This window comes from Thamnophis sirtalis, unplaced genomic scaffold (genome assembly GCF_051295495.1).
Source record: "Thamnophis sirtalis isolate CommonGarterSnake01/CBP01778 unplaced genomic scaffold, rThaSir2_p1.2 scaffold_5, whole genome shotgun sequence".
Classification (NCBI taxonomy): domain Eukaryota; kingdom Metazoa; phylum Chordata; class Lepidosauria; order Squamata; family Natricidae; genus Thamnophis; species Thamnophis sirtalis.
Window position 1 is genome coordinate 58,703,492 of NW_028261385.1, and position 24,029 is coordinate 58,727,520.

The window sequence follows — 24,029 nt, forward strand, 5'->3', positions numbered from 1 at the left end:
TATTTCACTGACTTCCAGTAATTGCTTCTTTGATTTTTTTTATGAGCATATACCTGCCTCATTTTAGGATTTAGGATTTATTTATGATTTATAGGTCGCCCTTTTCCCTGAGGGGACTCAGGGCGGCTTACAATACATGGGAAGGGGGGTGCAACACAAAAAACATAAGACAGTGCATAAATAAAAATAAAACAATAAAACGCAACTTTCATTCAACATTCGGGTGGGGCGAATCAGAATCTTATCCCCAGGCCTGACGGGATAGCCAGATCCTAAGGGCTGTGCGGAAGGTCTGGACGGTGGTGAGGGTGCGAATCTCCACGGGGAGGTCGTTCCAAAGGGTCGGAGCTGCTACTGAGAAGGCTCTCCTCCGCGTAGTCGCCAGTCGGCACTGACTGGTGGATGGAACTCGGAGGAGGCCTAATCTGTGCGATCTAATCGGTCGAAGGGAGGTAATCGGCAGGAGGCGGTCTCTCAAGTACTCAGATCCACTACCATGGAGAGATTTATGGATGGTAAGTAGCGTCTTGAAGCGCACCCGGAGATCAACAGGTAGCCAGCGCAGCTCGTGGAGGATAGGTGTTATGTGGGCGAACCGCGGTACGCCCACAATCACTCGCGCGGCCGCATTCTGGACTAGCTGAAGTCGCCGGATGCTCTTCAAGGGCAGCCCCATGTAGAGCACATTGCAGTATTCCAGCCTAGAGATCACGAGGGCTCGAGTGACTGTTGTGAGGGCCTCCCGGTTCAGGTAGGGTCGCAACTGGCGCACCAGGCGAACCTGGGCAAATGCCCCCCTGGTCACAGCCGACAAATGATGGTTGAAAGTCAGCTGTGGGTCCAGGAGGACTCCCAAGTTTCGAACCCTATCTGAGGGGTGTAAAATTTGACCCCCCAGCCTGAGCGATGGAACACTGGCCAAATTATTGGGAGGAAAACACAACAGCCACTCGGTCTTGTCTGGGTTGAGTACCAGTTTGTTAGCTCTCATCCAGTTCTTAACAGCCTCAAGACCCTGGTTCATCACGTCCACTCATCAATTAGACTTCTTTTTTTCTCTTAGCTTCTTTTTTCTCTTTAATTTTTGTTTGAATCAAGATTTTCTCCAGTAACTGTTGTCTTCATATTTTGTGGCCAAAATATCTAAGTTTTACTTTTATGATTAGCATTTCCAGCAAGCAGTCTGATTTCGTTTATCTTTGCATTTCATATTACCTCATCTAGCACTGCTAAATAGTCTCATTAATCTTCTCCAGCATCACTATTCAAAGGTGTCTGTTTTCTTTTGTGCAGTCTGTCTGACGGTCCAATTTTCACAGCCATATGGCAGTGGAAAGAAACCATTCCTTCTGTGATGTCTTATTTTGTGTAGTTTTGTTATAGTCAGTTAAGAAAAATCTTTTTATTGAATAATTGTGGTAATTGTCTTTTTAAGCCTAGGAAGATAATATATGTTATTACTTAAATATTTTATCTTCTATTTGTATTGGTTAGTGCTGGCTATGGACATAAACATTTTTTTAAAAAAATATTGAGATTCAGTCCAACTTTTCTATTGTGTTAACAGAATTCTTTTAATCCTCCTAGTTACTAGTGTTATCTATGGTATTATCAGCATATCTGAGACTGTTGATATTTTACCCAACCAGTTAAATTTTTAATGTTTTTCCCACCAATTAAATATTAATTAATTACATTTAATTCTATTTTTATTTGTTGTAACACAGCATTTCTTTTAATGCATTCTGCGTACAAATTAAATAGAATATACCTAAGTGCATGCCTTTGTAAGTTTTCAGCCATTTATTGCCCTATATTCTGTTCTATTGGTTGTATTCTAACCTACATACACATTTTTCAATAAATTTTATTGAAAAAGGTGGTGATGCACTCCTTTCTCAAGATGCCATCCTATGATCCAATGACAGCTACCAAGCAGTCCCCAACCTTCTCTGTGTAGAGGTTGGATTTTAGTCTGAGGTTTAGTACTAAGATAGCTTTGGTTGTGTTTGTTGTTGACTTGTGGCAGAGCCAGGACAGGGGTTTGTCCATCCTTGTGCTCCTTGATCTCTCAGTGACTTTTGATACTGTGGACCACAATATCTTTCTGAACTAATTGTGAGCAACATTTTTGTTTCTTACTCCTGGTTAATGACTGGTTCTAGTCATCATTGGTTGTGAGGGAGTGAGCACTCCCTAGACAGGGTTCTATTTTCCTTTTCAACATCTACATGAAACAGCTGGGTGACATCATTTGCCACATTGAGGTTTGGTGTCATTAGTATATTGATGATACCCAATTGTATTTCTTGACCCAAGTCCAGTCAGGGCCTGGAGGCTGTGCAGGTTTGGATGGGGAGGAACTGTCTCCAATTCAGTTGTATCAAGACCAAATATTGTAGATACTTGGGCCCCTCTATTGCTAATGGTGGAGCGAACAATATTGCAATCCAAAGTTCTTCACGTACTTACATATTAAATTAATCTAATAATACTTAGAATCCATAGAAATAAAAAGTACTGCTGAGCACAAAAATGGATTATCGCATTCATAAGGAAAAAAATGCCTATTGTGTAAAGAATGCCCAGGATTATGTACAGGGTAGTTATACGGTTGACCCATATAGCTTAGGAGAGCTTTTGAGCAATCTGTATTATTGTTTTGACTTGTATAACAAATATGAGTTGTACTCAGATTTTATTTAAGACTTAAAAGCTTATAGGTCCTTTTTACATAATGTATGTCCTTATTATTTAGTTAAAATGCAATTGTTCAAATTTGGAACCTAGAGTAAAAAATAAATGCATATCAGACATATAGGGTGGTTTAGAGGAAATGAACTGGCCTGATAAACCTAAAGGAAAGTATTGGACATTTTTTTCAATAAGTACCAAGCTGAACAGGAGAACATTATCAGGGTGGATCTGTTAGTGGCAATAGAAAATTCAGGTGGTCTTAATAAGACTGACTAGTCATTCTCTAAGGTCAAGGTAAAAGATAGTATACTTAGGAGTTCTTGACCATTTAAGAGTGAAGCAGATAGAACTAACAGGCCCTAGAAAAATTATTTATTTTACCTATTTGTTAAATCGATAAGCTGCCCATTTCACTATGGTCACAGCTCTGGATTACAAGAGATAAACATTTTATTGAAAGACACTCAAAAGCTTTAGAGAAACCATATACCAAGAAGCTGCTGAATTTGGTTTCCATTCCTCTCATTGCCTTTTCTCCTTCTGTGACCTTCAAGCTTCTGATTACAGCTTGCAACAAATGGGCCAATACTTTTGTATTTAGAAATACAAGAATAATTCCTGTGCAAAATAATTTCTTAAGAATTTTTGCCTGGCTTCTTGTACCACTTGGTTGCTTGTTGATTAATGGATAAAGCATTGGAGTCCATTTTGGATTTTTGTGGTTTTTCCCTTACAGATCTCCAAAAGCCAGAGAAAAAGAATGTGCTGTAATGGGAATATCTCTGAAACAAGCAGCTGCTAATTAAGGAAGTAAGTGAGAGTGTTTCTCAAAGATAGGAGAGTCTCTAGTCTACATCTTAGTAAGAAGAGAGAGAGGAGTGAAAATCCCAGCTCAGCCACAATCTATTCTGTGAATGATCGCAAGATCTCCTATGCTTCTAGAGAAAGATGTCATTCTCCAAGTCTCTCCCAGCACATAGAATATAATTTATTTCTGGGCATTAGTTGTCATGTCTTGGCTTGTTTCATCCTAGCACACTGAAAAGTATTTAAAGGTGGTCAGATACAAATTCAAATTTGTATCCAAAAGGAGACTACGTGAGGAAACTGTTTTCAGTATATGAGCCGTCCCCTCAGTACAAAGAGTTGACTGAAGAGAACTTCTCTGCCATTCATAATGAGACATTCCCAGAAGTGTAAAGCTCCTTCATCCCTGTCCTAAAAGTGCAAAAGGAAAAAAAATAGAAGCTTCTTTGAATTGACCAAATATAAAAGATTCACATTTAAAACCAATGGTAGTAGATTTTTTTTATTGTCACCTCTTCTTTCCTAATAAATCTCACTAATCATATTGAGTTGTTCCTTGTTTTTCATTTGCTGTAAGTTATGGACTGAAGTAATATTTTCCTGGACTGATAATTTGATTATTAGGCATATTTTAATTTAGAAGAAGGAGCTTGTGATCTTGAGTCACATTCAGCAACAAGGCTTTGTGTAATAGAATTAGTGTAACATATCTTTTCAAAATAAATATTGTGTCAGCAAGGTACTTCAAGTCACTGTAGAACTGCTTCAAATACCTCGGTAGTATTTGAAGCAGTTCTAAATTTGGCTTATGTTAATATTAATTGTCTAGCCTTGGACTCAAATTGAAATCATTGTTATTTTTGTGGTTGCATCTTTCTTAGTGGCTGCTCTATTTCTTTGGTGATCTTTTTCTAGTCTCCAGTAGAAGATCTGATTCTTCTCTGATGTGAAATGACTCATTTCAGTTCATGTCAATATCCTGATTTCCAGAATGTCAATATTTAGCCTTAATTCTTCTATTTGACAATATTTGTTAAGTTTGTCTTGGTTCATGTTTATGTTCACATCGGTACTATAATACCTTTTCAACACTGAACTTTCTTTTTATCACTGGACCCACTGACAGGTAGACATCCTCTGAACCTTAATATAGCTACATCATAAGCTTCAATGCTATCATAATTCCCCCCTGCTCATTTTATCTTCCAATATCCAGAACTCATCTTCCATGTCATACTGTGAATATCTGCTTGTGAATGTGTGTTTGGTTTATTTGGATAGAATATTTGAGTAGCTGTCATTTCCTTTCAATGGAGCTTATTAAGTCTGATCCTGCATCTATGAACTGCCCATCATGAATGACCTTCTAAAAATATGCATTTTCTGATGTACAATACCATAACTTAAATGCACAAATTCCTTCACCACAAGACAATCTACATCTTTACAAGACAACCTACCACCAGGAATGGAGAAAGGAACATAAGCATCAAATATTGTATTTATTTGCCAGATTGGGCAGCTAAGAACATTTTATTATTAATATGTTATTTATTGCATTTATTTATTTGTTATTATTTGGTTTAAATTTGTTTGATTATAGTAGGATAGTTAACTGATCATAGTTGGCCAATAATTAGAGTAGCATAAACCTTGTAAAATGAATAAATTTATAATATACCATAATTTTATTTATATGACAGCCCTTGAAACTTACAATTAGCTGAATATCATCTACCGAATTTCATGATTGAATGGGGATTTGAATGTGCATCTGTCTTACCTATTCCTACTTTTTACCCACTATACTGAGGGTTATATTTCTGTACCAGATTGATGATAGAAGATTTTTATCTCTCTGTTTTCTTTGGTTGTGTTATTATTATTATTTTCATGATTGCAAATGAAATTGATTTACAATAGTTTGTTTGGTGATCAAAGTTACAATGACACTGAAAAAAGTAACATGACCATTTTTCACGCTTACTGTTGCAGCATTCTCATGGTCTTGTGATCAAAATTCAGATGCTTGGCAACTGACTCATATTTATGACAGTTGCAAAGTCAATGGGGAAGCCAGATTCACTTAACAAGCATATTATTAACTTAATAACTGCAGTTATTCACTTAACAACTATGGTAAGAAAGGCCATAAAATGGGGCAAAGCTCACTTAATAACTGGCTTAGCAACAGTAATTTTGGGCTCAATTATGATAATAAGTTGAGGACTTCCTATAACCCACTTTTTTCTGGTAGAAACAAAACTTGTTGCAATGGCAAACAACAATGATTAACTGCAAACCTAAGACTGGTTATTTGAATTATGATGTACTCAGATACTTTTCTGAAACAAGTCAGACCATAAACAATATATGTATTAGATTGCTTAGCAAAGCGTAGACATATCTAACTAGACAAACATACATCTAAATCAATGAATATGTTCAAGTAATCATAGTCTTGTTTATTGTGATTTGTTGAATAAGCCAAGTTGACTGGATTCATTCAATGTACTAAGCAACAAATCAAGGATTATAAATAAGAATGGCTAAGTCTCAGTTTTAAATCCAAGGAATATACTGTATTAAGTTTGATTTTCCCCTGAAATTAAGAAGAAATATTAGACATGTATATCCTTATGTGTATATGTCTATCTATATGTCTATTATCAATTTAAACTTTAATTAAAGTAATTAAATTCTCTTTGCCAAATTTGTTCTTTAAAGATTGCAAGTATGTTAATTTTTATCTTGGAAATTTACATTCTGTTGTGTAAATCCTTAATTTTATATCTATGTTGGAAATGTTAGTACACATTTTTGGTTGAACATTTGAGAAGCTGCTTTTATACTCTTCTTCCCTTAAAATGTTTTCCAAACTTGTTTCAGCATGGGAATAAATCATGACAATGACCACCCATCTTGTGCAGATGGTCTCCACATCATGTCTGGAGAATGGATCAAAGGGCAAAACCTTGGGGACGTTTCATGGTCCCGCTGTAGCAGAGACGATCTAGAAAGATTTCTCAGGTAATTTATTCAAGAAGTGGATATAGTTACAATCAGACTTTTATTTTGTTTGGTTATTTTGTTTTCCTGGTGATTATAAGTTTCAGGTATGCCAAGCTTTCAATACCTTACTACAGTTTTTATATCAGATTGAAAAGAACTATTTCTGAAAATTGCTTGCTATTCTTTAGAAATATTATTACCTAATGCTTACCTTAGGCAGAAGCAGCTTTTAACAAGGCATTTCTTTAGATTTCAGCATTTTGGGGAGTAAAATAAATAAAGAATAAATGTTAGTAATAACTTAAAAATTAAAATCCAATATCATGTATATAGTGAAGGTTGACTATATATAAATATACATCTATTCTCTATTTTTTATTTTATTATATATGTATGTGTGTGTGTGTGTGTATAAAAGGCTGTATGTATGTATGTATGTATGTATGTATGTATGTTTGTTTGTTTGTTTGTTTGTTTGTTCCAGCATAACTCTGGAACGTCTCGAGCAATTTCAACCAAACTTGGTACACAGATGACTTTCTCTCTGGAGAAAAATACTGTAAGTGTAAGTGTAAGACACCCCTAACACCCCTCGGGGTGTGTGTTAAGATGCGGCCTTTAAATGGTTTCTACTGTACTGCTGTAATTCTTGAACGCCTCAAGCAATTTCAACCAAACTTGGTACTTCTTCTCCCTAATCCCATGCCCATCATCCCTGCCCTCTTCCTTTCCCCTTCCATGCGCTCTTCTGTCCCACCCTGTCTATGATCCTGGCACTTTGTCCCGAAGTGTTTGTCTGACAGGGAGCCATTGAGAGGAGCCTTTCTTCTCCCTACTCCCATGCCTATCATGCCTGCCCTCTCCCTCCCCCCTCCCATGCACTCCTCTTTCCCACCCTCCTCTTTTCCACTCTGTCTACGATCCTGGCACACACCAGGATCACACACACCAGGGTGTCTTACCCCCACAGTCTTTTTTTCCCAGAGAGTAAATCATCTGTGTACCAGATTTGGTTGAAATTATAGATGACTTATCTGGGGAGGGGGGGGAGACACCACTGATGTGTGTGTGTGTGTGTGTGTGTGTGTGTGTGTGTGTGTGTGTGTGTGTTCCAGCATTACTCTGGAATGCCTGGCCTGTTAAGGAAAGTGAGTGTGGTGTCCTAGAACAGCAATTGTTTGTGATGTCTGGAAAGCTAGCCATGATGTTCGCCCGCCAGTGGACCAATGGGGAAACGCCTAATGGATTTGGGGCAAAGTGCCAGGATCGTAGACAGGGCAGGAAAGAGAGCACATGGGAGGGAGAAGGGAGAGGGCAGATGATGGGCATGTGAGTAGAGGGAAGAAAGGCTCCTCTCAGTGGCTCCCTGTCAGACAAATGCCTATAAATACCCGAGCAACACCAGGTTACCAACTAATATACATATACATATAAGTAAGTGTTATGTCAAAGCATCTGGCATGCCCAAATATGAGAGGGAGCATACTGCTTCCTTTTGCCTTTCAGTTCCACCCTAGGAGCCTTCTAGGCACGAAACCATTTTTGTGTTGCATTTGTGCTGATAAGGGAGGAGAGCTTGTGGCTTAGTGGCTAATACAATTGCCTAACATGTAAAAACAGCCCAGGTTCAAATCCCAGTAAGGGTATGGCTAGTTGATGAGGGCTAAATAGCTTGAAATAGATCTATACTAGTCTCCCTTTATTTATTTATCAGCACAAATGCAACACACACACACACACACACACACACACACACATATTCACTAGTCACTATTCATCTAAGTAAAATGAATGTCCCAGATTGTGATAGAAGTCTAGTCACTAATTTGCCTCATCTCATTAATCTTTTGAATTTCTCATATTTTTGATACATACCTTTTGAGACAAAAAAAGAATGTCAGAATTCCTTAGCAAGGTGATAAAAGAGAGGAGAAGAGAAAGTCATGAAAGACCACGCCTGGAAGGATTATACAATGATTCTACCTGCATACCTACTTGTAATAATGAGCACTTTAGTTCTTCCTTCTTTCCTTCCTTTTAGAGAGGCATATGTCAGGAGAGAAGCAGATTAGGAAGGAAGTTGCCTTCCCAATCCCTTATCTTTGTACAATAGACTGGATCCAGGTTAGAGCACTGGGTGTTTCCTTGTAATTAGAAAATCAAAATGATTGGTTAGAAAACCTAAATGGAAGTCATTTTTTTCAGCTTTGGAAGATGCAGAGAAACAGGCTGACTGAGGTATTTACTGAATGCTTGACTAAACAAATACAACAAACGGACAATCAGAAAATACCTAAACCCTGAATTGGCAGGACCAAAAGATAACTAGTTCCAGTTAGTCCTTACTTAATGATCTTAATTGGGATTGGAACTTCCGTTATTAAGCAAAGTAGTTGTTAGGTGAAATATCATGTGATTGTGTCACTTAGCAATAGCAGTTCCAGTATACCAGTAATACTTGGTTGTTAGGTGAGGACTATGCCATTGTTAGGCAATAATTTCAGTCTTCTCCTGTCCTGAGTAAATTGTCATCTCTGCAGCCTCCTTCCCAGTTGGGCCAGATAAAATCTCTTTGGCAGAGTCAGCTGCCTATCATTCTTATCTAAGTAAAGATCACTTGTATTTTTAATTTTTTTAAATATTGCAGTACCCCTTTATTCTTGCAGTATTAGAGAAAGTGTTAGAAGTCAATTTCATGCAATATGACATGTGTATTTTGTGACAGGATTTTGAATTCCCTAGTTAGAATTATCCATAACATTTCCACAATGGGATTAAGTAGTATAGGGATTCTATACAATAAAATTAGAAACCGGATTCATGTTTGTGCCCAGATGAATCCTATATATTTTATCTTTACTTATCCAGTTCTTCTTTGTGTTTAATAGCTGTTTAATCTAAAATGGGAAATTATGGAGCAAGATGGGCTGCTTTTTTGTATTGACCTTAGATTGAGCTTTAGTGGTATTCAAAGATATTCAAAGTCATGTTGCATGACTTTGTTCCCCAGACATATTTGGACTTGTGTTCTTTCATCATCGCTTTCCCATGTAATGGTCTTGAATAATGATCAATAATGATGAATTTTCAGCTAATTCATGAGGGAGGGAGTGAATGAGGATCATGGACCTCCTCCAAGTACTACTGTTTAAAGTGGCTTTTCTACTGAAAGCTGCCTCACTTTCATGGACATATGTCATGTTATCCTCTTTTTCACTAATATAAAAACTTTCTTTATTAAATTAAGGCAAGATTGGGTTTTAAAGCTTTCATCTTAATTCTACATAAAGTATATATCTTATTTTCACCAATCTCTTATACCTTGCCAGATCAAAGGCCAGTAACTGCTTGCTGCATACAAATCCCCAGAGCCTCAATTCTGTGATTATTCCTTCAAAACTCCCCGGGATAACATACACTGCAGATGAACAGTGTCAGATTCTTTTTGGACCAACTGCATCTTTCTGCCATGAAATGCAGGTAGGAATAATAGATTACTGTCATTTATGACTTAACAATATACCCAGGTTTAAAGTTTGCTGTTTTCCTTTGTGTACTTTGTGTACATAATAAAAAGATTGAAGAAATAATAATAGCAAAGGATTAAAGGAATAAAGAAATACAGAACAATTCTGAATGTTTCCTTTATTAACTATTCAAAGCTTCTTCATATTGTTTCCACTCTGTGTTTGATTTTTCAATATTTAAATGACAGATGTCAAATCAAAACAGGCCTTTATAATGGTCATGCAACGGTATAAAACTTCTGATGTTATGTGTTGCCAAACTTTCATTCACAAGATAGCTTGGTAACTTGGATAGCTTGGAGATGAGGTGGCGCAGTGGTTAGAGTGCAGTACTGCAGACTACTTCAGCTGACTGCTAGCTGCAGTTTGGCAGTTCAGATCTCACCGGCTCAAGGTTGACTCAGCCTTCCATCCTTCCGAGGTGGGTAAAATGAGAACCCAGATTGTTGGGGGCAATATGCTGACGCTTTAAACCACTTAGCAAAGGTTGTAAAAGCACTATGAAGCAGAATATGTCTAAGTGTTATTGCTATTGCTAAGATAGAATAGATTTTTCATTTCTCGTGCACATTCAAATGTTATTAGCCTTGGAAAACAAGGTTGCCTTATTGAATTAGAATGCTTTGTTATTGGGGAGATTTTGTTGCTTTTAGATAGGGCTTGGAATAAAATGGAAGAAAGTATATTAATAGCTTTTATTTTAATTTTTATCTTAATTACACCAGGTCAAAAGGTTAAATAGTGGGCTATAAGCTAGATGTTTCCAATTCAAACAATCAGTTTTATACACCGATTACACTTTCATAATCTCTTATCAGTGAGTAGAAATATCATTTTGTTTTTCTTCTTTCTATCTTCCACTGCTTCTTCCTTCTTTTCATTCTCCAAGGCTGTTCTTCCTTTCTTTCTTTGGCGAGTAGAGAAATTTTACTTGTTTCTTTGTCAGGACTGACTTTCCTGCACATCTGTCCATGGATACAAAAATAAAATATATCCCTCAAATCATCTTCATTCCAACCAGAGAATTTGAAATGTTACTGTCAGAATGTAATCATGACTTGAAGTGTTAATACACTACTATAAGGAGTCTGCAGCTCCAACCACGGTCATCTAAATTCACCCTTTGGGATCTTCATGCAATCTTGTGATATATATAAGAAAGATAGGGGCTCAGTTGATGATGTCATTTGTTTTCAGACAGGCAAGTTTGACCCCCCCACCCCCGATATTATTGCTATTATTATGTATTAAAATATAAATGTTAAAAGATACACATACATGTCATGATTATAGGGAAATAGTTGGCTTCATTGATTTTTAAATTTACTACATTATATGCTATTTTTTCTTATAACAGTTTATAATCAAATTTGATTGCTTATTAGTAACCTATGAGTATCACTAAGTTTTATAACTTATAATTCTTGATGAATGTATTTTTTTCTTTTTTCTTTTTTTCCTTTTATGTACACTGAGAGAATTTGCACCAAAGACAAATTCCTTGTGTGTCCAATCACACTTGGCTAATAAAGAATTCTATTCTATTCTATTACAAATTAGAATTATGAAATATGAAATAACTTATGAATTCACATTAATTTCTATGAAATTGGAATATGCATATTTGAATTCATTTTGTGTATTTTAGCAACTGGTTTGGCCTTGAGGTTAAGGTGCAGGACTAGGAATTGGGAAAGCAGAGTTGTAATCCTGCCTTAGGTTTGAAAGATATCTGGGTGACTTTAGTTATTCTCTCTCAATCCTAGGATGAAGGCAATAACCAACCACTTCCAAAACTGCTGCTGTGAATAATTGCACGGACTTTTCTATGTAGTTGCCAGGAGTCAAATTAGACATGAACGGATGTAAAATACAACTTTATTTATAAACTGTGTGAAGACTAAACTGGCATCACTATCATTATAGTCTTTTATTATTCTTTAAATTTAGTGTTTCTGTAATGTAATGATTTAATCTTTCATGTTTATGTTTGTTTGTGTATGTTCATTTTTGAAGTTATGTATTAAAAATATCCTTAAAAATTCTTTTCCAGAGAAAATATACAGAAATTGTTTTCAAGAGATACATTACAATCCATAAAACTACATAAAGCCAAAGCTTTAAATTGGATAATTAATTGCCTTTACAGAGCAAATTGAAGTAGGAAAGAAAAATAGTTATCAGAAAAAGGGAATCCCAATTTTATATTTATGTAAACTAAACAAACGACTTTCTTTTTATTTTGCAGTCGGATCTACAGTATTTCTGTGTTGAAGTCATGATAGAGATTATATTCTATAGCAAAAGCATAATTTATTTACAGCTTCTTAAAATAGCATATATCTTGTGAAAGTTATGAAGAACATTTATATACAAGTTTTTACATTTGTTTTTATTTCTTTCCAGCATGTTATTTGCGCTGGGTTATGGTGTAAAGTTGAAGGTGAGAAAGAATGTAAAACTAAGTTGGATCCACCAATGGATGGAACAGATTGCGACACTGGAAAGGTGCATCATAACATCCTTAATTTTTAATAAGTGAATTTGTTTATATGTGATCTTGAATCTATATTTCATTGCACCATTTTTATTCAAAATGTGATTATTCTAAAGTGCTAATTAATTGGTTTAAATATTATACCTCCATTAATATACAAAGGATATTTTCTCAGCAGTTGCTATTGTTTAATTGAAGACACCTAGTCTTTGTAGAAAATGCGTACTAGAATTTCAAAGTTGTAACTACAAGAAATTTTTAGTGGGTTTTTTTTTTGCCTCTTATTAATTTCAAGTATTATTGTTTACTTATTATGAAGGACAATTTCAAATAATTTAAAGTAATAGTACCATATTGATTTAAAGTCAAACTGGCAAGTCATTTTCAATTCCAGTGAAACTTCTGACCTATCAGTAATAAGAGTTGAGATCCTTATTTTCAGAAGGAAAATAAAATTGGGTAAAATAAATAAGTTATTTCATTAAATGAAATCTATAATTATTTAAATCAATGGAAGTCTCATACAATCAACCAACAACCAGAAAAACTTTAATTCTAGATCATTGTAACTAATTCATAGCATTCTAGACCAAAACTTTACCCAGACTATTAGAATTCTGTCTAATGGATTTTATTTGTATGGATTTAATATAAGTATTGTAATAATTTATAATAATTAGTAATTCTCAAGTGCATGTATCAAAACTAGTTTATCCCAGGGAAATTAGTGACCTATCTTATTTAATGAAGTAAAATAACATAAAAATAAACATTTTAACAAAGAATCTTATTTTTGATGAACCTAGAAATGTTTTTTGATCATGTGCAATCATAAAATAGTGGGGATGAAGATATAGCATAGAAAAACTAGAAACAGTTTCATTGAAAATAAACGGGCAGGCAGGAAAGCATGTAACTCAACTTTGAAACAATCGATAGTAAAATTTCTATTTTATCTGAATGCTTTTCTTTGCTAGAATATATGAGATCATCTATCCATAAAAGGGACACTAAGAGAATTCAGTAATTGAGATGGCTAAAAGTAACTATATGGTCAATGTAATTCTATTTCATAAGTTCCATTGTTAATATGGTTGTTGCCAAAATTCTCAATTTTATAGCAGAAGCTTCAAATGATTATCATAAGATATCAAAGCAGGCGGAAAGCTTTTTGGGTTTTTCTCTTCATAAGCCAAAATAAATTGGCCTTCCTTTTATGTGGACATCACTTCTTGTTATTTGAGACATTATGCAAAGTTGAACCAGCTTTTTTTTTGTATGTGAGAGTCGATTCATGATGTGCTGTGATCTTTGTATATATACTTTTGATTGCAGCTATATTGCCCTAGGCAATGTATTATTTGGATTACAGATTCAAATTTTTATAGGCAGGCTAAATTATATATGGAAATAATGTAATGAGTACTGACTCTTGTATGTAACCCCTTCCAAAATATTCTAGGTTTAAATAAAGACATGATTTGGGAGCTTCATTTCCAAATCTAACTCTACAGTTTCAGGCATTTTGTGTCTTATCATTGATACAACGGTAAAAAGACAAAACGTGGACCAGCGTAGGCAATATCATCCATTTAGCAATAAGTATGCTATAAGAGGGCAGAACTAACTAAGTACTAAACATGTCTCTTTCATTCTAATTTATCCCCTAAGTAGAGAAGCTGTAATGTAAAAACTAACGGTTCTCAGTTATGCAAATATTGAATCTAATTAGAAATAGTTATCTCCTTGATTTTGCATCATTCAAGAAAATTTGTTTGAATAGATAGAGCAATAGTGAATTTATCTTAAAGGAAGATTTATTTTTCTCTCCAGCAAATAATTTGCCTTTTAAAAAATGAGTTTTCTTAAATTTACCAAGAATGCAGTAATTGGGGCAGAATTATACTTTTATTCCTCTCTACTTTGCCCTTGTATCAGATATTGTAAGTTACGTTCCTTTTGAGTTTATATAGTAAATAACTTTGCATGTACTTCATACATTTTAAACTAAAAGCTGATGTTTGTAATAGTGGTGTAAAGTTGGAGAATGTATCAGTAAAACATCTTTCGCTGGACACATGGAAGCAGAATGGAGTACCTGGAGCTCTTGTAGCAGAACTTGTAACACTGGAATTAGCAGTCGGCAACGTAGATGTGCTAGGTAAGCCACAGCTTATTTGTGTTCTGCTTGTCATATTATTTACTAAATTCCAAATTAGTTACAGACAGATGCTCTGTCTACTACTTCACAATGTGAAAAGAATATTACACAACTAGGTTCATGGTATTATATAAAATTGTAGATTGCCAGTAAACACGAATATTTCAAGTGCTGAGATAGGCACTCTCAAATATATTTCTTTATATACAATTCAGTTTAAGAAAGGAAAACTTAGTAAGTAGTGTTCGGCATGTATTTCTGATTTTAAAATAAATGGTAGAATAAGTATCTTTATATAGATCATTACTCAACTTTAGGCACCTTGGGAGTATGGGGAAGAATTCACATAAAACAAGGATAATCCAGTCCAACCTTTCCTGCTTTTTATTCAAATATATTGGGGTGCACCATTTAGAACATCTGATCATTGGTACCCAATCTGTCAGAAAACCAAGATTAGAAAAAACTGAAGAAGGAAGAGTCAAATAATTGCATGGTTTAGCCTAAATTTAGTTTGATATCATAATATTCATGGTGAATATTTTTTATAACAGTTGCTGTTAAAAAAACTATTAGATTCTCTTTACCATTTATAGGCAGGATATACATAGGTAATTTTAATTGTTTGTAAATCGGTATAGTGCTTATATATTGGACTGGGATTATGTATCCCAGTGTGTAATTTTGAAGTGAAGCTGTCTTAGAGATAAAATGAAGTGATATGAAACCACATTTCCCTCCTTAAGCTCACAGAAACAAATGTGATGGAACTAATAACAGTGTAAATCATGCAAGCCATTTCCACACAACTAATTTAATTTTATAATTTTAATTTTTATCTTTCCTAGTCCAGGTCACGAAGAAGCAGAATGCCAGGGATCAAGAATACAATATAAAATATGTAAGAATCCCTCTTGTAGTCCCGGACTGCCTGCATTCAGGGATTGGCAATGTCAGGTCTTCAGCATCAGGCTAGCTTATCAGAAACATGTACACCAATGGCAGGCTGTTATAGATAAAGGTAAAGGTAAACCCCTATCTTATATTTAATAGCTACACACTTACTGTCAAAATACATCTGCATGCACACACATACGCACACACACAAATCTGAGCATATTATACCTAATAATTATAATAGTAGGACCCATATCAGTGAAGTTGATTAATCCAATGAAAGCAATGAGAAAGTAATACAGTTATAAAACCTTATAGCAGATTACTTAAGAATTTTTTGGTGTGCTTTTTTAAAAATGAAGAATATTTTCTTGCATTTAAATAAAAATACATCCTGCAGTATATGGCAGGCACAAAATAAATGCTAGAATTATATATTTTAATTAACCATGAAGCATTTCTTTAAAATTTAATTTTATCCATACTACACATTTGCAACAAAATGAAAGAAATATGTTAACCTTACGATTAGTCATGTTATGCTGATATTGGCTTTTGTGCACTGTCGCATTAATATAGTGATAAAAGCTTGTGTTAGAATACATATTTAGCATTTAAAATACATAACATTGTTCAATTTAAAATACAAAATATAAACAATTCATAAAGTAAGAATTGTAGGTTCACACTCCTAAAAGTTGATCACTAAAAAGATGCAACTTTAATCCTGAAATGTCTCAAAAAGCAAAATAATTTATCAGCATGTATTTCTGATATTACCTTGTTTCTTTCAAATACAATCAGAATGATGCCATTTAGTATAAAGATAATGAAGTCATTCTTTGCGGTTTAGTAAGAAACTGGGTACAAATAAATATATTTTCTTTGGCCATAATTACTGGTAAATGTGAAGGTATTTATCATAGTGTATCTATTTTCAAATAATATATTAACTTAATACCAGTAATTTTTCTGGGTCTGCTTTGCTACCTCCGTGAAGAGACAAGCAAGTAAAAGTGGATTTGGGCCTCAGTTTTTTAGGCCCACTTTTGTTATTGTTATTTATGTACTATATTTGCACTTCATTGCATGTAGAATAATTCCATCACTGCATATCTATGATTTGTAAAACATTGATTTTTAAAAATGTATTGTCACAAGAATTGGGTATTACTATTATTTGAAAGTTCTTGAACTTCATTCAAAAAGAATGTTTTCTTATTTATTTCTTACAGCAAATACAATTTATATGTATGAAATTAAAAATAGTAGCTACCCTTACACACACTTTTACTTGTTGATTGAATATAATGCACATAATTATTCAAATACATTTATAAAAGGTAGTAATTTATCATAAAAAATAACTGTGCTCAAGATTGAACTGTGTTAAAGATAATTAAATTTGAGATACTTTTTTTTCAAATATAGCCACTTGTAAGACATTTGGTAAACTAGATATTTAGCAACCCACTGATCTTTACTCCAAAATATAATTTGCATTGCAATTACAGATTAAAAAATGGCAGGAGAAGCAGGCAGAAAAATGATAAAGATATATATGATCTTTTCAAAACAAAAGAAAAATATAGTTCCTATTCTTACTTTGTCAAAATATCAGTATTCTTAAGAAAAAAAAATGTCCTCTAATAGTCCTTTAGACATGTATTACAGCAACAGTCCCAAGCTTTCTAGCTCTGTGGACTGATGGCGATGGTGGGGGTGGGAGGGGATGGTTGTGCATGCTCAACCTAACCCCACACATGTGCAAATGAAGCTTCATACACTCATCCACTTTTTGCATGGCCTGATTCCCAATGGGTCACATACCAGTACCAGTCATGGTCCAGGGCAAAGTATTTTCTTTCTATACATTTTAACTCTTTTGGTTGTTATGTCAGAAAAACAAGGAATATGTTGGTGAGTAATATGTCCTTCATTAGAGGTTTTGCTGTAGGGGGGAGGAGTTAAAAGAGTGGCTAGCCTAGAATCCCTGAAGATTTGGAAACAAAGGAGATTAGACCCACCCACCCCCCACCCCCGATCTTGGAGTGCTTATCCAGTTGTTTTGTAGTGAGTGCAGTTAGTCTGGTAAAATTCTTGTAAATGGGTGAGTAGCAATAAGCTTACTGCTCTGTTCAGTCTCTCAGTATCATTCCTGACAATAATATAGCAAACTGAGAGGCAGTTCATCTAGTGATTAAGGCATCAGTCTATAAACCAGAAGACTGCCAATCACTGTTCACATTCTGGAACTGTCTCTTAACCTAATCCATGGCACGGGATTGTTGTGGAAAAAATAGGAGGAGAAAGTAGTATTAGCTATGTTCACCAACTTGAATTAATTATAAAAATAATAAAGGCAAGAAATAAAATAAATAAACAAACAAATAAACAAACAAAGTTACTTGTAGGTTTAAACATCTCTCTCTGTCTCTGAAGCCATATCTAAATTGAATTTTCTTCCAATATTGTTTAAAAGCTGATTGATTGACTATGTGCTGTCAATTAATAAATCAACACTTTAGATTTTTTCCTCCGTGAAAATCTTACAAGTTTTCCAATAGTGCACTCATTAAGTCTCTTAAAATATATGTATTTATAACCAGTACTGGATTATTTGCATTGTTCAAAACTATTTTCAAGTCACATTCTAAAAAATATATATTTATTCACATAGAAAAACCATGTGCATTATTTTGTTCTCCAAATGGAAAAGAGCAGCCAATATTGGTAACAGAGAAAGTGATGGATGGAACTTCCTGTGGCCCTCAGGATGTAGATATATGTGCAAATGGAAAATGTCAGGTAAGTCTTCCAAAATTAACTATTACTGTTTAATTATTTTGAAGAGTTTTTTTCCTTAATTCTTTTAGATTATGGATATCATCTTTAAACTTAAATTATCCTGAAATTTAAATTTAGAACACTGTAGAAGAAATGGATAAGAATGCTATATTTTTGTATATATGAAGTGGGAATTTTGAAGGAGGGCTTTGTAAAAACCAATCTTTTAAGGAAAAAGGGATAGTATTTCTGATGGGAAATAATATATTTTTAAATTCCATTTATTGTCCAGATACCCCAAAATTGTTCAGAATAGGTTATCACATTTTACTGTTAGCAATTAATATATTTCTTATACTAATTATAGTCTATTTTGATGTAGAACTATCCTTTAGCTTGGAGTGGACAATGTGCTATTCTTCCTTTTTTTACTTCAGAAATTTGGTTGTGATGGCATATTGGGTTCTTTAGCATGGGAAGATCACTGTGGTGTCTGCAATGGAAATGGAAAATCATGTAGAATTGTTAAAGGAGATTTTAATCATACTCGAGGAGCAGGTAAACTTCTTTTAACATTTATCGATTACAAAATTTGTAATGCATTTAGTACTCTGCAGGCTATAAATTGTGTAGCAGTGTACTATTTTTATGTTGTTTAAATTAAAGTACAACATTTAGAAAAGGTATTTTAGCTTAATTTTACCCAGTTTCAACCTTATTGTTAAGGAGATTAGGAACACATAAGAATAAATATGTTATAAATCCAACTCCATGTTTTTGGATACGTTTTATCCCAGATTATTTTGTGTACCTGAATAGTAAATATTGCTCTGGATTAGAATTTTATCAACACTAGAATTTTAAATAAAGGACAGAAAAATTGTTTGCCCAAAGAAAATTATTTCATTTATAGAAAAAAAAATGAATTGGTTTTCTAATATTAAATGAACAAAATAAAAATAAACACATACAGCTGCATCAATCCAATTTCACAGTTGACCAGTACAGAAATAACGGAGAGAAAGGGCCTAGAAATGATGCTAGGAAAGAATTATCATATTACTCATCATATTACTTAAAAATCTTGCTGCTTTGTAAAACAGAAAGGCTAATTCAAATGTTAAAAATATATCAGTTGCATATCAAACTTCTATTATTCTATATAATTCTTCAGGGAAGGTATGTTCACATGGCAAATTGTTTTGACCCCCCTGGCCTGTGATAAACCAGATCACAGGCGTGGCTGTTTGCCACTATTTAATTAATGAGATAACCAGTCCTTTGGCTGAAGGCCCAGGCAAACTCACGTTCAAGATAATCGGTTGGCAGCAACCCAGAAGCTCCAAGAAAGCAACTCAGATAATTCCACAAGACACAACTAGAATACAGATTTCTTCAATAAGAATTTGAACGGTTGTTTCCTACAAATACCTCCTCCCAATGCCCTTCCTTATGAACCCTCTTGGGAGGGGCCCAAGAACAACCACCTGTGCTTAATTATCATCTATGAGACTGCCTATGGAGTTGCTGTTTCCATTTCTCAGCTCTATGCTCTCTAGCATCAGGGACAAACTGCCTCTGATCTTCTCCATTGTTCTATGCCTCAGGCGCCTCCTGGTGGCCAACCAGTCTCTCTGGTCCCTGCTCTGAGTCTGAACCCTGCCCAGGGTCCTCCACATCTTCCATAGCAGACTCATATCGTTCCTCGCTATCCGAGTCCATCAGCAGCTCAACCGGATCCTGCTGGGCCACAACAGCAAATAAATAACAAAAATATCATCACAATGTTTACATGAGTTGCATAATTAAGCAATTACAGAAATAAAATAAATAGCAGCAGAAATTGTAAAAAAATAATAATTGTGCCATCTGGAATAGATTGCATCAAGTGATTTTGTCTGTTATTTTGGGTGGATGTTGACAGAGAAATGTGATCCACTGCACCTGAAGTCCACTAAATGTAATTGAGGTTTCACTTTAATTGGAAACAGAAAATATATTAATAATCAATGAATATATCAAATCAACTAATCACATTGAAATTAGATATAGATTGATGAAATTAAATTAAATTAGATTTTTTCATTATTTGGGTATTTCTGGGTAATGTAAAGAAGGAGAGTGCAAAAATATGAAGTAGATGTTTGAAGTTTTCTATCTTGAATCTATGCTTAAAATTGGAAAAATCTATATGCACCAGCATTTAATGAAACATTAAAGTTTCCTTTTAATGATAAAATGAATGCCACAATATCACAACATGAGCTCTTTCCCTTACATATGTGGATTCTATATCATAATGCAGATTTTTAAAAAGTACTTGCATAACATTGTAATGCTGTGTCGTAATTTTCCTGCCTGGACCCTCATGTAAGCCTACTCATGTTTAAACTTGAAGAGTTTGGCTATTGAAAGTATATTGTTATATCATATTATAGCATATTGTATTATATTATATTGTATTATATCATATTATGATTAGGGACTGGAGGCTAAAGCACATAAAAAACAGTTGTTGGAACTGGTATGTCTAGTCTGATGAAAAGAAGGATTAGGGGTGATTCCTAGGAACTCTTCAAGTTCCAATATCTCCGGGGCTGCCACAAAAAAGAGGGAGTCAAGCTATTCTCCAAAGCACTTGAAGGTAGGACAAGAAAAAAAGGGTGGAAACTAATCAAGGAGAGAAGCAACTTAAAACCAAGGAGAAATTTCCTGACAGAACAATTAATCAGTGGACCAACTGGCCTCCAGAAGTTGTAAATGCTCCAACACCAAGTTTTTAAAAAGAGATTGGATAACCATTTGTCTGAAGTGGTATAGGGTTTCCTGTCTAAGCAGGTGGTTTGACTAGAAGACCTTCAAGGTCCCTTCCATTATGCTATTCTATTCTATTATAGAGTTAAAATATTCTAAAAAAAGACAGAGGTAAAAAGAAATATTAAATAATTACTCAATAATATTATATAATACATTTAAATTTAATAAATACATTTACGGTTCCTGTTCTTCATTTGTCCATCATGTAATTTTTATAGAGATCGTTTTAACTTTTCAGAAATACCAAGTTAGGTACAGTACACCTTTTCTGGCAAGCTTATATATTTCTACAAAAACACTTAAAATACAGGGTTTTTTTTAGTATAGGTGAACTACTTATGAAATCATCACTTGCTTCTGGATTTTTAGGAATAGTTTGATAAACATAGCCATTTTCCTATCAGTCAATAAATTAAATTTAAAGGACTATAAATTTAGTCTATATTCCATGTCTAGGTATACTGATATAAATCTTGTTCGTTTCTTCATGAATTATGTATGGAAGCTTTCTAGAATTTGCAACCACAGTGCTTATCTGTGGTCTTAATGATTAAGTAGTATTTGTTTTTATTGAATCAGTATTGCTGCTGCGGTTTTTCCCCAAAGAAGTGTTTGAATGAATGTCTAGCTTTGTTATGATCAGCTAACTGTAGATCACTGTATTTGCGGATAGTACACATTCCTTGTATTTATTTTGGATATAGCTATTTAGAATTTGCCAAGTAATTTTGTTAGAGTTGGGAAGGAAATCTAGAAGTCCCATTTCCTTACCCCCTGCCAGAGTGGAGTAATGTAAACATGTCAAATTTACTTCTGATTTTTTTTATTAATCCAGGAATGTTGATCTGGATAGTTTACCCGATCCTATGGAATCAGTCCAAGTAAAAATTATAAAATTTGTGAATGAAATCCGTGAAAATGCTAGTAGTGAGTCTCTTTGATATTAGCCATTCACAGTTACAGAATTCACATATATTATTACCAACTAACTAGTATTCTTAAACTAACAATGGTGGGCAGCTGAACAGGTCAAACCATCTTTTGTGTTAATGTTTTGTTAAGCCATGCTTCACTCTGGATTATTCAACAGCTTTTAATACACAAGGCAGAATAACAGAGTTGGAAGAGACTTTTGAAGTCTTTTAGTACAACCCCCTAACCGTAACCCAATACCTTTTCAATTTGTATGTGTTCTTATAATTCCCCCCCCCCACACACACACGCAGTACAAATATTTATTATGAGAAGCAATGTGCAAAAGGTCAAGAATTGAATTGAATTGAATAGGTTTATTTATAGGCCGCCCTTTTCCCTGAGGGGACTCAGGGCGGCTAACAACTTATAGGGAGGGGGATACAGACAGTAACATATAACATAACACGCAATTAAAAGTAAACAACATTCATCCAACATTCGGGTGGGGGCGGATCAGATCTTTACCCCCAGGCCTGGCAGGATAGCCAGTTCTTGAGGGCTGCGCGGAAGGTCTGAAGGGTGGTGAGGGTACGAATCTCCACGGGGAGCTCGTTCCAGAGGGTCGGAGCTGCCACTGAAAAGGCCCTCCTCCGCGTAGTAGCCAGCCGGCACTGGCTGGCAGATGGCACTCAGAGGAGGCCTAATCTATGAGGGGTTTAATGTACCAAATCAGCAAGATGATAGCTATAGTGCTATGAACAAAGCCCTGCCATTTGATACGTGCATCACTGAACATTTGTATTAAGATTTTGCCCATTTTAACTGCCTCTTCAGATATCCATGATTGAAATTTTGTTGGGGATATTATTTTAATTAATTGTTTTAAACCTGAAATAACTTAATTTAATTTAACTTTCTAAATGCTTTTTTTAAAAAAAGATCACTAATTACCAAATTCCTAGAAGGTTTTGCCATATCATTCCTAATATACTTCATGCAGTCTGAAAGGAATGGAAGAAAAAATTGGACAACCATTTCTCTGAACTTGTATAGGATCTCCTGCCTAAGCAGGGGGGTTGGAGTAGAAGACCTCCAAAGTTCCTTCCATAACTCTGTTAATTCTGTTAATCTGAACAAACAGATTGTTATAGTCAAAAACAAAGAAGCAGCAACAACAGAGCATCACCATCATCTGGTGATACTGAAGGGGATATATACTGATAATTTGCTGCACTTATTTTTTTACATTTCTTATTTTTATCATTATATTTGCTTGCACACTTTCTAAGATGTATATGAAATATGGAATTACTTTTTGTATCCCAAACATTATATTACATTCCATTTAAATGATTAACGTCTTATATCTTGATTTGTTTAATGCTTCAAACAGACTTGCATATCGGACAAAGACTAGAAGTTTATGATGGGGCCCTCCCTGGCCATCTTTTTGGTCTTAAATAGGATGGTTGAAATTTTAGCAGATATAGGGTTAAAAATTTTGAATAGATGAAACCAATATACATTCAATATCAAATTATTCTAATTTAAATAAATAGATAACAATATAAATGTCAGTATATCTACTCAGGTTACGTGGAAGCCTTAGTGATACCTGCAGGAGCAAGAAGAATCAAAGTTGTGGAAGAGAAACCAGCTCACAGCTACTTGGGTAAGTTACCATCAAATCAAATCAAACAGTGTGAATGTTAGGATGGAGGATCTGTTTAACCTGGATGAAACCAAAGCAAGTAGATTCTTCCTTTTTTAAGTAGCACAATGGGAACATTCTAATTCACAATTTCAGAAAAAAGTAATAAAGGTTAAAACAACCAACTGGAATGCTAGCAATTTATTAATATAGCCTAATGTTTCATACAATTTCTGTATGTATCATACAGCTTTTCTATTT

At 34.5% G+C, this 24,029-nt stretch overlaps 1 protein-coding gene across 2 annotated transcripts in view; it reads left to right on the forward strand.

Moving 5' to 3' along the window:
• Positions 1-24,029, forward strand: part of ADAMTS19 (ADAM metallopeptidase with thrombospondin type 1 motif 19) — a 107,094-nt gene that overhangs the window by 60,931 nt on the left and 22,134 nt on the right. For both annotated transcript variants that reach the window (XM_087715880.1, XM_087715881.1), the window contains exons 9-16: positions 6,394-6,534; positions 9,846-9,996; positions 12,450-12,551; positions 14,571-14,701; positions 15,550-15,722; positions 18,279-18,406; positions 18,823-18,943; positions 23,709-23,789. In XM_087715880.1, coding sequence (XP_087572006.1) covers positions 6,394-6,534; positions 9,846-9,996; positions 12,450-12,551; positions 14,571-14,701; positions 15,550-15,722; positions 18,279-18,406; positions 18,823-18,943; positions 23,709-23,789 — 1,028 coding nt within the window. The remainder of the gene's footprint in view (positions 1-6,393; positions 6,535-9,845; positions 9,997-12,449; positions 12,552-14,570; positions 14,702-15,549; positions 15,723-18,278; positions 18,407-18,822; positions 18,944-23,708; positions 23,790-24,029) is intronic.